At 39.7% G+C, this 13,348-nt stretch overlaps 1 protein-coding gene across 2 annotated transcripts in view; it reads right to left on the reverse strand.

The window, feature by feature from the left end:
* Positions 1-8,044: 8,044 nt before the first annotated feature.
* Positions 8,045-13,348, reverse strand: part of snx29 (sorting nexin 29) — a 128,095-nt gene continuing 122,791 nt past the window's right edge. For both annotated transcript variants that reach the window (XM_067488052.1, XM_067488050.1), the window contains one exon: positions 8,045-11,282. In XM_067488052.1, the coding sequence (XP_067344153.1) occupies positions 11,262-11,282 (21 nt within the window). In that variant the 3' untranslated portion in view covers positions 8,045-11,261. The remainder of the gene's footprint in view (positions 11,283-13,348) is intronic.

The raw sequence follows: 13,348 nt of genomic DNA on the forward strand, positions 1-13,348 counted from the left end.
GTCCAGATGTGTCTAAGCCTCTGTTATTGATAGAGTCCAGTGGGAGGTAAAAACCTGCGTAATTCCTAAGATTCTAATTTACTTCAAGGAGCAGTAACATGGTTCAGTGGTCAGAGCTGCCACATCCCTTTTAAAGAAAGACACAGGTTTGATGAAGTTGCTGCACATGAAATTACCAATTGAGCACAACTGAAACTGCAGGGCCAACTCCAGGGGTCCTAAGAGGCCACGACTTCCTCTGTGTCAGCTGGGCTTCTTGATTTAATTGAACATTTGTTTAGGAAGCTGCATCACTTAGAGCACACAAGCTGAAGAGAATAAAGCCTGAAGCCCAGACTCCACCTAAGCTTCAGAGTGGATCTTGACATGCGTTATTACTCCAATTCTGTATGTAAGCGTTCTATATTTCTGAATTGTTTCTTTCTGAATAGTCTGAAGTTGTGTTTTTTTAAGCTTTTTAACGACTATTAGAAACAAAAGCCCAGTATTTGGAATAAAAACTAAAAATTTCTTTTCAGTAAAGTACAGCCCACAACCAAATCTAGGGACCCTGTGCAGTATCAAGAAAAAGGTAAAACATTTAAAGTTATGTCATCTTACAATAACAGTAGAAGTGAGAAATACTTTGTTACTGTACTGTAAGTTTACTCTATACTTTTAAACAAGTATATGTAATTTTTACTTTCTACATTTACAACAACAGACTTGCTTCTTTGGTTTAAGAGGAATTATCAATTTTTTTTTCCACAGTTGTTCATGAAAATGTTACTGTCTAAACCTGGACAGTCCAGCTGTATTGCTACATGGGCTTGGTTTGCCTCGCTAGGTTCCTAACATGTTTGGTTATAGACACGGTTTACCACGACCACTGTTCTTACAATCAGACACAAAGCCGACTCTGTTGCCATAATTTTAATGGTGAATAGTAAATGTTTTGCTTATATAACAGTTTACAATGTTGCTTCTCAGTCATCCGTCCACACAAACACCCAGACACCAATGACGATGGGTAAAATCCCCTGAAATAACAAGGACACCTTGACATGTAGCCAGGAGGAACCAGGAGTTGAACCACTGACCCTGTGGTTCGGGGTCTCACAACTGCGCTACAGCAGATTTAAAACATCTTTCATAACCGACCTGAGGACACACACACTACTTGAGCTTAGCCAGCTTTGATGTGACAGGTAAACAGATACAACGAGGAAATAAGAGGCAAAGTCCAGTTGATACCACACTATTGCTGCAAAGCACAAATTGATAAATCAGGTGTGAACGTTGCTTCTTGTTACCCTGTGCACACATGCTTTTTGAATGAGTTGCCAGTTTATATTTGGTAGTGAGAGCTGTGTCCTTGAACAGATGTAATAAGCCTTCTAAGCTATCCCAGACCTGACCTTGAGGTCCAGCGGCATGAATGCAATGTCTATTGCCCATGTGTAACACAATGGATGCTGGGATTGGCTTCGGCTTCTGCAACCTTTGAAAGGATTAATTAGGTAGAGAAAAGGGTCGACTTGAATGCTTCGGGATCTTTTACATCCCTCGTGTACAGTGCAGGACTTAGATTTCTAAGGAATCAAATGTTTTTATTAAAGTGTGTGTTTGTTTGCTGTCATTTAGAAAGGAAATGATTTAAAATGATTTAAAAGATGTTCATCTAGGCTTCCTCCTCTGCTGCTGTACCTGCTGCCGCATCAGTCATCTGAACACAATGCATAGTTCAATGGTTTTCAAGCAATATGCCGCAAAACTTATGTTAATGTGGAGAGGTGCCCTCAAAGCCTCGTTTTATCAGGACTCACAGAACAGGGTGACTTGCACTTCTGACAATCAGACTGCTATTTCTGCCCCATTAGTAAGTTTTGCAGCATTCTCATTTATTCTATCCATCCATCCATTATCTTTAAACACTAATCCTGTTCAGGGTCGCAGGGAGCTGGAGCCTATCACAGCTATCACTGGGCGAGCGGAGGAGTACAGCAGGTCGACAGCCCATCTCAGATTCTCATTTATTGTAATTTGATAATGACTGATATCTGAAGGGCTACGCAGAGTGTAGCCGGGCAAAGAGGAGCAATAGGAACAAGGGCTGGGCAGAGCAGAAAGGATGGATTTTGAATCACATTGTAGCACTATATTGATACATAACTTTGGTTAATATTCATATTTTCAACAACCACGCAGACAGTTAAACTAACAATGACTTGTCTCTACTCACATTTTAGTGTACATCAGTCTGTACCTTGGATTTGTTTAAGATGAGTCACAGTAAGTTGTGGAGCATATTTTTACGAGAGAAACTTTTTGTAAAACTTAAATCCTGTGGTTCTAATTGTTTGAATGTTGTAATGCTGTAGATAAGTCATTAGTTCTGCAGCTGAGAAAATCCCCAGGCTCCTTCAAATGTCCATGATTGATGGCAGGTCAGTCGTTATCTCCCTGCGGTTACATCCCACCTCCTCTCACCTTGCTCTTCCAGACCTGCTGATGTTTAGACATCCTGTGCAGATGTTTAGATCAAGCCTCTGAGTTGATCAAAAGAGTGCTGCAGGCCATTGTGAAAGCCTGTGATAGCTTTGAGAGGCAGGCAGAGCACGACTGCATCGTAAAAAGGAGGCACCCTGCAGGTACAAGAAAGTCAAATGAGAGGACAAGAACAAAGGAGATTCCACAGAAAAGTTATGCTGTTGTTGTTTGCCAATTTGGAGCTTTGATGGTCTATGCAGTTGACTTTTAAAACCAACACGCATGTTGCAGGGTTATTTGCTTTCCTGTTGTTATCTTCATTGGCCTATTGGTTATCTAATTAAGATGGAGTTAACACAGCTGCGTGTTGCCTTCATGATGAAAAAAGCTTATAATTGGCTCTAAGATAAAGCACACAGTTTATTTCCAATGTTCCAGAATTGCTCACATATTAATTAACATAATCCATTACGGCTGAATTTGGGATTTAGTTCAGAAAAGATACAAGGGAAATATATCCTCTGTTCAGATCCTTAGGGAATTTCCCTGTGCCCTGCAGCTACAGGTCATGTGAACTTACTTGATGTAACAGGCTGGCGTAGGCACTCGACACAGCATAAATTGAAAAAGATGAAAAGGGGAAAAAAACCTGAAACAATCAATTTTCTAACACAGCATTTTAAGATTCAGTGACAGACTTCAGCAGGAGGGTTGGGAGGAAAACCCTCAGAGGGGCTGGTTCTCGCCGTCTCTCCTGCCTCATCACTGAATAGGTAATGAAGAGAGGCAGCCAGTGACAGGCTGAGTAAATACAATGTGCCAAGCAGGCTGAGTCTCAAAAGGAACGAGACCTGGAGGTAATGCTGGAAAGTTGGATTCTTCTCTCCTCTCTCAGTACGTACTGGGACAGTACTTCTAAAATGTGCTAGTATTTCACGTTTTGTAGTACTGAGTGTTGATCTCAAGCCACAATTATTAGTTTCCTTATATATGAATCGGCTGATAGAAAATAAGTGTTTTACTAATTTTCAGAAACTAAAAACATGTGTTTGCATGTTGTACTGGCAATAGCACATATAAGAAATAACTTGATCATAATGAAATTAAAATGTGCAATTTTCAATAGAATTACTAACACTAAGTTCTGTACCTTAATCAAAAAGCAGCAGCAGCAAAGTCTCTCCAAAGTCTATAAACTGCAGAATCCACAAGCTAATAAGCACTGGCTCCATACTGTTGGACTCAGGTGTGTTCAGCATGTAGAGGAAACACAAAGTCTTTCAACCCACAGAGTGTTTGTTCCTCTCATGTGACCCACAGAAGAATGTGCTGAAACAGCGCCCCCACCTGGCGAGGCAGATGTCTGTTGTGTAAATTGTTCCCCTTTTTCCATCCATCAACCCCAACATCCTCCTAGAAACACATCTGTGTCTAAAGCTTATCTGTGTTTCCTTCTCGTACAAAAGACCTACAGAGTTGTATTTTCCACAATGACAGTTCCACGACCAATGTCGAGGAAGGGAGAGTCTGTAGAGAGCTTGTATCTGCAGCTGCAGTCCAAAATTTATGAGCTGTGCTGGTTGTCCTAGTACTAATGTACTGAAGGGCTTACAGCACACAGCTACGGTGAGCACTGGGGGGGAAACACCCAGTACTAAAAAACTTTCTCTTTATGCACTGATAAAAAAAAATGTTGTCACACTACTCAAGTTACTACAAGGTCAAAAAGGTTTGTAGTTACTTTGTTAAGTAATAGGGCACGTTGATGGGAGGATGTGAAAGTCAGTGTCAGACATTACAGGAGGAGCGTAAACTCTGAACTGAAATTGCCAGAATACTAGCAGAACCTAGTGAGCAATTGATTGTGGAGCAGTTGTAGAAGCAAACAGAGAGAAAGAATGAGAGATGATTGGGAGATGGATCGAAGAGGTTAGAGAGAGAGAGAGTAAGGCAAAGTGAATGACATGAGAAAAAAAAGAAAGGAAGACCGTAAACAAGCAGCAACAAACAGTGAAAATAAAAGCAGGGACAAAATTGAGATGGCAGAAGAAGGTTGAGAGAGACAAATGAGAGGATAAGAGAAGAGAGAGAAAGAAGCAGAGGAAGCAGGATACGGGCAGAGAGGCTGTACGTGTGTTGAGAGAACAGAGGAGGAGCCTTTAACTATCTGCAGATTGGAAAACAGGAGCCAGTGAGTACGACAAAAAGTTACTCACGCTCAAATGTGGGACTCGTTTTCTAACAAATAATTCAAAACCTGGAAAAATTTAGACGACAAACAACCAGGCTGAGATAGGGGCTGCTGGAAACAAAAATGAAGTGTGTCACTAAGCAGTGGGGGCTGTTTTTTTACACTTTTGATCCGGAAACCGAAGGAACTGTGATGCCCCGACAAGCTTAAGCAGCAAAGTTACACTAATTACTGACCCGGATGCAGCTCAGGTGATGGGAACTCCACCATTTCTGAGGAACATCTGCATAAATACTGTATGAAGCACAGGCCGATGGTGGTTTCTTTCAGCGAGCTTGTTACTGAAGGGCCTGGCTGTACACAGGGTGCCTGGGACGTCTGCCTGTTTCCTATCAATACTGTATAATGAACATATGTCCCGATGTGAAGTCGGTGTTGTGTGTTGCACAGATTACGGAGTACTGCTTATACAGTGACCTTGTTTAAACCAGCCTCCCTGTCTCCTTGGTTTTCCTCTTACAATAGTAGGAGCTTAGTAATTATATACAGTCCTGTAAAATGACTTTAAGAGCAGGATAAATGAAGAGTGGACAGAGATGAGGAGATGAATCATGGCTAATTTATTCATACTTCGATGTCACAAGGATGTTCTTGGTTTAAGATAAACTCCTTGACCCGTTCACTGTGTTCACATGCCTGTTTGCATATTGATAATTTTTTAAAGAAAAGTAACATCAAAGTTACTAACAGCAAAGTAACAAGACCAATCCATTTGTTTTTGCTGCACACTGAGGTCATTTGTGTTTGTGAGTCAATGGCCACAGCAGAACATGGTCCGCATGTTGATACAGCATGAGTTTTTATGCCGGATGCCCTTCCTGTCACAACCCTCCCGTTTTTTTTACCCGAGTTGGGTAAAACCTGGTGGGGGTTGGATTTGAACCCCTGGCATCTCAACCCACTGCTCTGTAACTGAGCCACCAGGCCCCCTAAGATCAAAATATGAATATGAAATAAAATTAGTTTATTTCCTGGTATTCTGAGCTGAAGGTTTCTCCAAGCGATGTCATCTGGAGGCATTTTTCAGCTAGACGTACAGAGATATATAAGTCAAAGGGGAGTTCAATGGCATTTACTGTATGTACATATACTACTCTAAATATAACCAAGAGAGGCAAGTTCAATGTGAGTGCAGACATCCTTCAAGTGGGAAGAAAAAAAAGATAGATTAAAATGAGATAAATTAAATTTATAGATGAAGAGCAAGCCAATAAAAGAAAGGGAAGCAATCAGAGGCATCAGTGTGATGATTTGGATTATCCTGAAAAAGAATCACTGGTGTACTGAGTAATACACAAAGACCAGGTTCCCATACTGTAAATAAAAGGAGCTGATAACAGAAGCACTGCAGCAGGGCTGCAGGTATTACAATCCACCGTTGGAAGAAGACTTCGTAGAGGACGAAAGGATCTGATCATGGTCCAAGCTACAGTATGTAAGCATGTCTGTGAAGCAGGGTGAAGGCAGGGTGATAGCTTAGACTGCTGGAAGCAGCCGAATAAATCATTCCCCTTAAATTCAATAAATATTCAACACTAACGCTTAAAATGTGGCTAATCTAATACTTCAGTTTACGTTTTACTATTTAATATATGTAGATGTACATCTGACTGGGAGTCAATGTCTAATATTCACAAATAAAATTTGTCGATCACATACATTTTACATTTGTCGATTCATACAATTAAACTGCATATTTTTTCCCTCAACTTTTCGAGTAGAAATATGAGTCAAGGACTTTTACTTTTCACTGTACATTAAGTCCAAATTTCTATTGATTTGATCCCATCACATCGATCACATTTTTTTTACTGTGTCTGACGATGCAAGACAAAAATATTCACTCATCTATAATGTGCGAAGAAGCATAAAGGCCCACACTCAAACTCAAGCGTTTAAATAAGCAGCACTGACTTTGATAAAGCATTAGTTTCATGTAATACCTGTAATGGAACAAAACAGACCGTGTAACAGTAGTTATAAGAATAGCTTTGGTAATTTTTTTCTGATTTGCATTATCAACAATCTTTCTACAGACACTAAAAACCTACTTACATATCTACTCACATTTGTTGTCCATCAGTTTGCAAGCTGGATAGTTTGTGCCGTAGACTTATGTAGTCATCAATAAAATGAATAAAAAATTAAAAACACATTAGCTATACATGCTGCTCCACTGGATGATATGTTTCTTCATTCCAAAATGCATGGTGGAAACATTCTTGACAAATGCTGCCACAAATGCTCTGAATGTGCAAAACTCCCTTGGGAAATCTCGCACATATGCACAGTTGCCTGGCTTACTTCAACAAGCTGTACAAACCTATCGGGAATCAGATTTAGCAGTTTCAACATCTCAAATGTTGAAACTGCTAAATTTGTCTTTGATAAATATTCAATACTTCTGAAATTCATGCAGACTACATGTTACATAAAGGGGGCAACAAAAAACTGAAAAGAATGTGTGATGCTACAAAAAACTAAGAAAACAAAAACCAGATGCGACATCTCACAGCTGAAGGGTTTAATCAGCAACAGGTCAGCATCACGTCGTTCAGGAGTAGGGATGGGGTGAGGTTCACTATTATGAGAAAGACTTGTGTGCAGCACATAAAGTTTTAGGTACAGCAAAGGTGCCACACAAAGTTTTAGTTTCACCATTGTATCCCACATTTTTGTGTTTTAGAAATGTGGCTGAACATGTAAACATTAAATTCTTAATGCATTTATTTTGTGTGTGTATAAATGTTTTTTGTAATTACCATGTGCACTTTTACTAAATCTCTATATACTGTAAATAAAGTTTCATAGATTGATGCATTTGTTGATTTTTCTAACTGATGAAAGTCAAGGACCAGGCATGTGTGTGTTAGTGGTCGGTGGCTTAGCTTGCAGGTAGCCAGTTTTTGAGTGTGTGTGTGTGTGTGGGTGTGTGTGTGTGTGGAAGGTCTAACAATGCCAAATGCAGCCACCCAGATTGTAAAAGCGCTTGTAACCAATTTTCTGGTCAATGGACAATGAGCATTTAGAAAACCCTCACTGTTTTTTCTCTCTAATGACCCGCTGCAGCAGCAGAACCCGGCACAGTAAGAAATGCAGGTTTTCCCAAAATGGCCAGGCAGTTTGAATAAAAGCTTAGCGACAGCTTAGTGAAGCAGTGACAGTTAAATAAACATTCAACAGGCGAGACAGATGCAGGAACAGCCACAGATGCTGCAAAGACAGAATTTACAATATCAAACTGTCCATTTAAGCATGCAGTTCACATGCAGGATATAATGAGAGCACTGATGTGTTTATCTGTTATATAAACACACACACACACACTTTGGCACACATTTACTAGGTATTTAAATGACATCATACATGCTATAAGTATCTACACATTCATGAATGCAGACATATAAGCTGATATGCATTCACACTTGAAAGCTCGCTGTTTCAGCAGAATTGCACAATTTGCTTCATCCATTATGAACAAACTCAACAATAACAACACATATGCAGTAGTAAAGTATTAATTGTACACAGTGTACTTTATTGTTCAGCCCCTCTTAGCTGTGACACTAATAGATAAGACGAGGCTGCCGACTAAGGCCAGAGAAGGACAGAGAAGTACACGACAGACATAGTATACTGCAAAAGAACATTGTGGCTGCGTTTCCCTGTGCTAACTCACGTCTTTTGCCCGTCACAATGGTACAAACCTCCAGGTAAGAATCAGGTCAAACCGCATGTAGAGGATGGTCTATTTACAACAATACTGATGATATATCATGAAAGCGTAAATACCTAAAGACAGAGGAGACCTGCGGGCACGTCCACATCAACCTCTCTGTACAGCACTGGGTTGTTTTTTTTTTAAACTTGCTGTTATAAAATGTATCCTTGTGCATTCTCAAAGACACCTGAGATTTTGGAAGTGCTTAAAGATCAAGCAATAAAAGAAGAATTTTGATGTTTAGCAAAAACCTTCCAGATTTAAAAAATCAATGACATAAAAACAGACAATGGCCATGGAGATTCAGGTTTTTAAAAGGTGCCCCGTAGACTTTCCCTGTAAACAAACACAAGTTCACTTTATGGTCAGCAAAGCAAGTTTTTGGAGCATTATAAATTCTGCCGTTTCTTTATCCACATGTCTTCGCAACAAAACTTAAACGTGCTGCTGCCAAGACGAGAGTAAAACCCTGGCTCTGAGTATCACAAACAACTGCACTTTTGTATTTTGGTGTCTAATCAGCTTTCAACGCCAAAATCCAAAACTCTAGCTGGACTTCACTGATCTTATTTCATCATCTCCAAGCTCCATACTGTGTGGCCCAAACAGCAGATGTCTATGTGAATCCTGCCCTTCTTTCAGCAAACTAGCATGATCAGCACTCAAGACTGGGCAAAGCCTCCCCTTGGGTGCTTGGAGACCACCCAACGAAAATGGGAACCTACACATATAAACACTGCTCCATAGCACTACGAGTGGTCGACTCCACAAGATACCTTTAAGTTCTACCCCTACAATTTCACCTCTTTAACTGTATTTACTGTATCACAGCGGAGAATAATCTGCAATTAAAAGAATCATAGAACAGCGGTGACCTTTGAGGAAAAAAGTCTCCGTTTCCCTTTAAAGCTGTGCTATTGTATCTAATTTTCTTTCCCACATTGATTTTATTGACCAGATCACCATGTTATCCAGAGACACACTTTCTCTGTAAAAGGTTTTTTATTCAACAGCATCCCTGTGAGAATTTCCTGACAATACCGTGCAGTGTTTACCAATACTTGGATACTCGTGAGGGTCATTTCTTTGTAAGAATAACAACTTAATTAAAACCCACAAGCCTCGTTTTTTTCACCTCCCCTTATCGACAGTGAACAGTGTTTACTATTTGGCGAGCCGACCCTTTGATTCAAGTTTTCCGAAGCCCTTCTAACACAATCAGTCCTCGTTTGAACATGGTCTCTGACTACTCTGGGGTAAAACCATCCATATGCATGAGCTTCTGTTTTACACACACTTGATCCTCAGCAGCTCTTTCCTTGCACTCAACGCTAACAAGCAGCTTTTCTTCAAGTGTTTAGTCGTCGTTAAAACATTCATTTGCAACATAGTGCTGCATTAAATCTTGCTAAGACACATTAGTTAAACAATCATTCAACACAGAAATTTTAAGTACAGCCAGTCGACCTTTGACGCAGGGGAAGGTAAACCTACTGAAACACAGGTCACACGTCAGCATTAAAGGCAAAATAGCATTTCCGCCTGTTTTTAATAAAACAAATATGTAAAAAACAAACAAACAAAAACCAGGTTACTTAATTGGCAGAAGGGACTGTACTAAAATTATTAGTTGTAAAAAAAGAGGCTTTTTTTCCAGTTCATAGGCTCAGTACTTTAATGTGCAGTACAACACAAGTTGAAAAAAGTGAAATATAATATATTATATTATATTATATTCTCGGTTCAGCCTAAATTTTCTCTGCATTTTAAATAATTATCATGCCGTGAACATTTATGTTGGTAATAAATATGGATACTTTAAATTTCACTTTTCATGTTCTCTTATTTAAATCTTAAATTAAGAATTTAAATTCTTAATTTGGATAACATTTTCTTTCATTGTTTGCTTCTTGATCTTTCAAATAATTGCATATACCATGATAGACAACCCTCCTCAATAATTTTTATACAGTGACTAAGTGATTTTAGTTTTATCCTTAGTGCCTAAGTAATTCTAAGTATGATTATGAGGAATTAAATCTGTTTATATATTACTGCATTTCTGGTGAAATTGATAAATTAACCACTTCCTGCTTTTTATCTGTAATAATAGCTAAAGTAGCAAAAATGAATGCCCATTGGTGGTCTTTGCCAGACACAGTGAGTCACTGTAGTCTAAAATGTATCGCATAATTCTGCAGCATAATTCTGGCACATAGCATACTTCAGTCTAGCCCCTCTTCACCTCTATGTGCCCCTTCCTCTTAACCCCAGAGCAAGAAAGCAGCTACAAAACACTGCAGGCAGATCATAATACGGTTTTACTACAAAACTGAGCAGAGTAAAAAAAGAAAAAAAAAAAATGAAGAAGAAACACCCCCATCATCTAACTGTATTTGAGATTGGAGAGAACAGTTCAACTGTTGTCCATCTGCAGCCTACAGGAATCTTTTGGTCTCTTACTGAGGTATGACTCGCTGTATGACTGGGTCCATCCATAGGTAGCTTCAGGAAAGTCATTTATCCTTAACTCAGTCAGGCAACACACAGAAACTTTTACATAATCTCGCAGAGACATTTCATCTGTAAGGCTATGAAGGTCCACTGGACGCCCTTAATGTCCTCCCACACTGTAAGCCCATGTGTCACAGTACAGGGTGGACACTCAGTCATTGCCATCTTCAGGCTATACAGTGAGAAAAATAGCTCTGGGGTTAAAGGTCACCACTCTGTGGTTCAGGTCTTGCTTCCTGATTGCGATTACGACCCAGTCTGGTAAAGCGGGATGAAGTTTTTGAACGGGGCGTCTTGGCTGCGTTGTCATTGGCCTGGGGTGTGTCTCTAGATGAAAGATAAGAGAAAGAAGTTCAAGGAAAAACATGTGGCTTCCAAACATCTGGTAAAGTTTAGCACAAAATTCATTATTCAAACAAACCAAAGATGTTGCATCTGGAGGCTTAAATGCATCATTTCCTATCTGCCAGAGGACTTTTTCTTGGAAATCCAAACATTAGTCAAACAAGCAAATGGAGATGATTTCATGCACTAAATAATCTAAATCACAATTATTCTACATAATTGAGCTGACTATGGTCGATGAGGGATTTTATCAGCTACACTTTAGCTCGCTGACTAATTAGCATCAGCTTCATGAGCTGGACAAATCGAATGCTACAGTTTACTAGGTAAGTCTCACATAAAACTAAGGAAAGCCACTAACATTAGCTTAAACTCTGCAATGGTGTTATGGTCCCAATACAACAATGGTTTAGAGGAACACGGAACATATAAAATACCAGAACGGTGATAAAGTTCAAACCGATTTAATAACAGAAAAAAAAAAAAAAAACACGGGTAAATGGGAACAAAACACAGGGGAAACCCGGGACCAAGGTTATTAGGTTAGCGGGAGCCCCAGCTAACCTGATAATCATCCAGCTAACCTAACAAAACCAAAACCTAAACCTAACAGCCGGTAACTCGACTGTTAACACATCGCCAAAAATATTGCAAGTAAGAAATACTGTGAAAGAAAAAGAGACCCTGACCCCGTAATCTAGTGAAGTCAGAGTTTAAAAGCATTATTGTACATTTACACCCTTAACTAATGCCGTAGAGAGCAAGTTGCAAATTGGTGCAAAATTGCCCTTTAAGCAATAATTTTTTCTCTTATGCTCCAAACTTGGATAAGATGATGCATGGACAAATCCACAGCTCATGTCTACTGACTGTCATGTCTAGTTGATGACTGGACAATTGTAAATGATGAATTAAAAGCATCAATTATTTTTTTGTTTTGTTTTGTTTTTTTTAATTTAGTCAAATGGCATTGATTCCAGTTTTGTCCATGCACTAACTTTTTAGTTTAACATCTAAAAACCTCATTACTACTGCCCTGGACACCCTAAGATGTTATCTGATGCAAGGATTTAAATTAAAAGTCATTTCTAATTTTACGTTGATGTTTAGGCTTCCCATTACTTGGGAGAAAATCATCTTGAACACTTGATGACATCATTGCCCTAGTTTCCCTGACGACCGTCTCCATTACATGTGAACCCTTGATCCCCGAGTTTTATCTGATAATGATGAGGATGAATGAGGGGCACTTGAAATGAAACAGTGACAGTGAAGCCCTGCAGTTTAAATGCTTTCTTGTTGTCTAAAGCGCATTGTGTTCCCTCTGCTCTACTTCTAAAGCATTTCATCCCAGAGAAAGTGACCTCTCACCTGTTGCTTGTGATAAAACAGTGACTTTGTAATAAGAGCCGTTAGCTCAAGTCTCTTGCGATAAATAATAAAAGCAGTGAAGAGGCTGAGGACATGTTTCTGTTAATGTCCAACTGGCCTCTTCATTCGAGCTGTAATTAAGGTTATCTGGGTGGTCCTGTGACAAGCGGACAACACCTTGCTATAAATAAATACACTCGATGGTGAGGTGCTTTGATGAAAAGTGTCACTGTGAGCCATATGCTCGCGTGTGAGGCAGCAGGGGCTAAAAAAGCAGCGATGTGTGAGCACAGGAAGCCTCTGTCATGGAAAAATAGGCTGAGAGATGGAAGAGACAGACACATCATGGGACTGTATGCAGGACTCAAATCCAAACTATAAAAACTGTACAACTGCAAAGTGTCTGTATAAGAACCATCAAGATTAAACACCTTTGGAAGACCAGCCAATCTGGTAACAGCCTGAACTTTGTTAATATGATGAACATGATGCCTTTTCCTCCGGTGCTAATGTACATTTAGTGGGGCTCAAGTGCCACTTATTCCCGTACCTCCACTGCACCTGGTAGGTTCAATCAAGTGCAGTCACACAATTTGAATTTGACCGAGGTTGGACAAACAGCGTGGCCATGGGGAGTTATATCAGCAAAAATCTTACTAGATTGGAGGCAGCATGCA

The sequence above is a fragment of the Channa argus genome, chromosome 20 (genome assembly GCF_033026475.1).
Source record: "Channa argus isolate prfri chromosome 20, Channa argus male v1.0, whole genome shotgun sequence".
Lineage (NCBI taxonomy): Eukaryota > Metazoa > Chordata > Actinopteri > Anabantiformes > Channidae > Channa > Channa argus.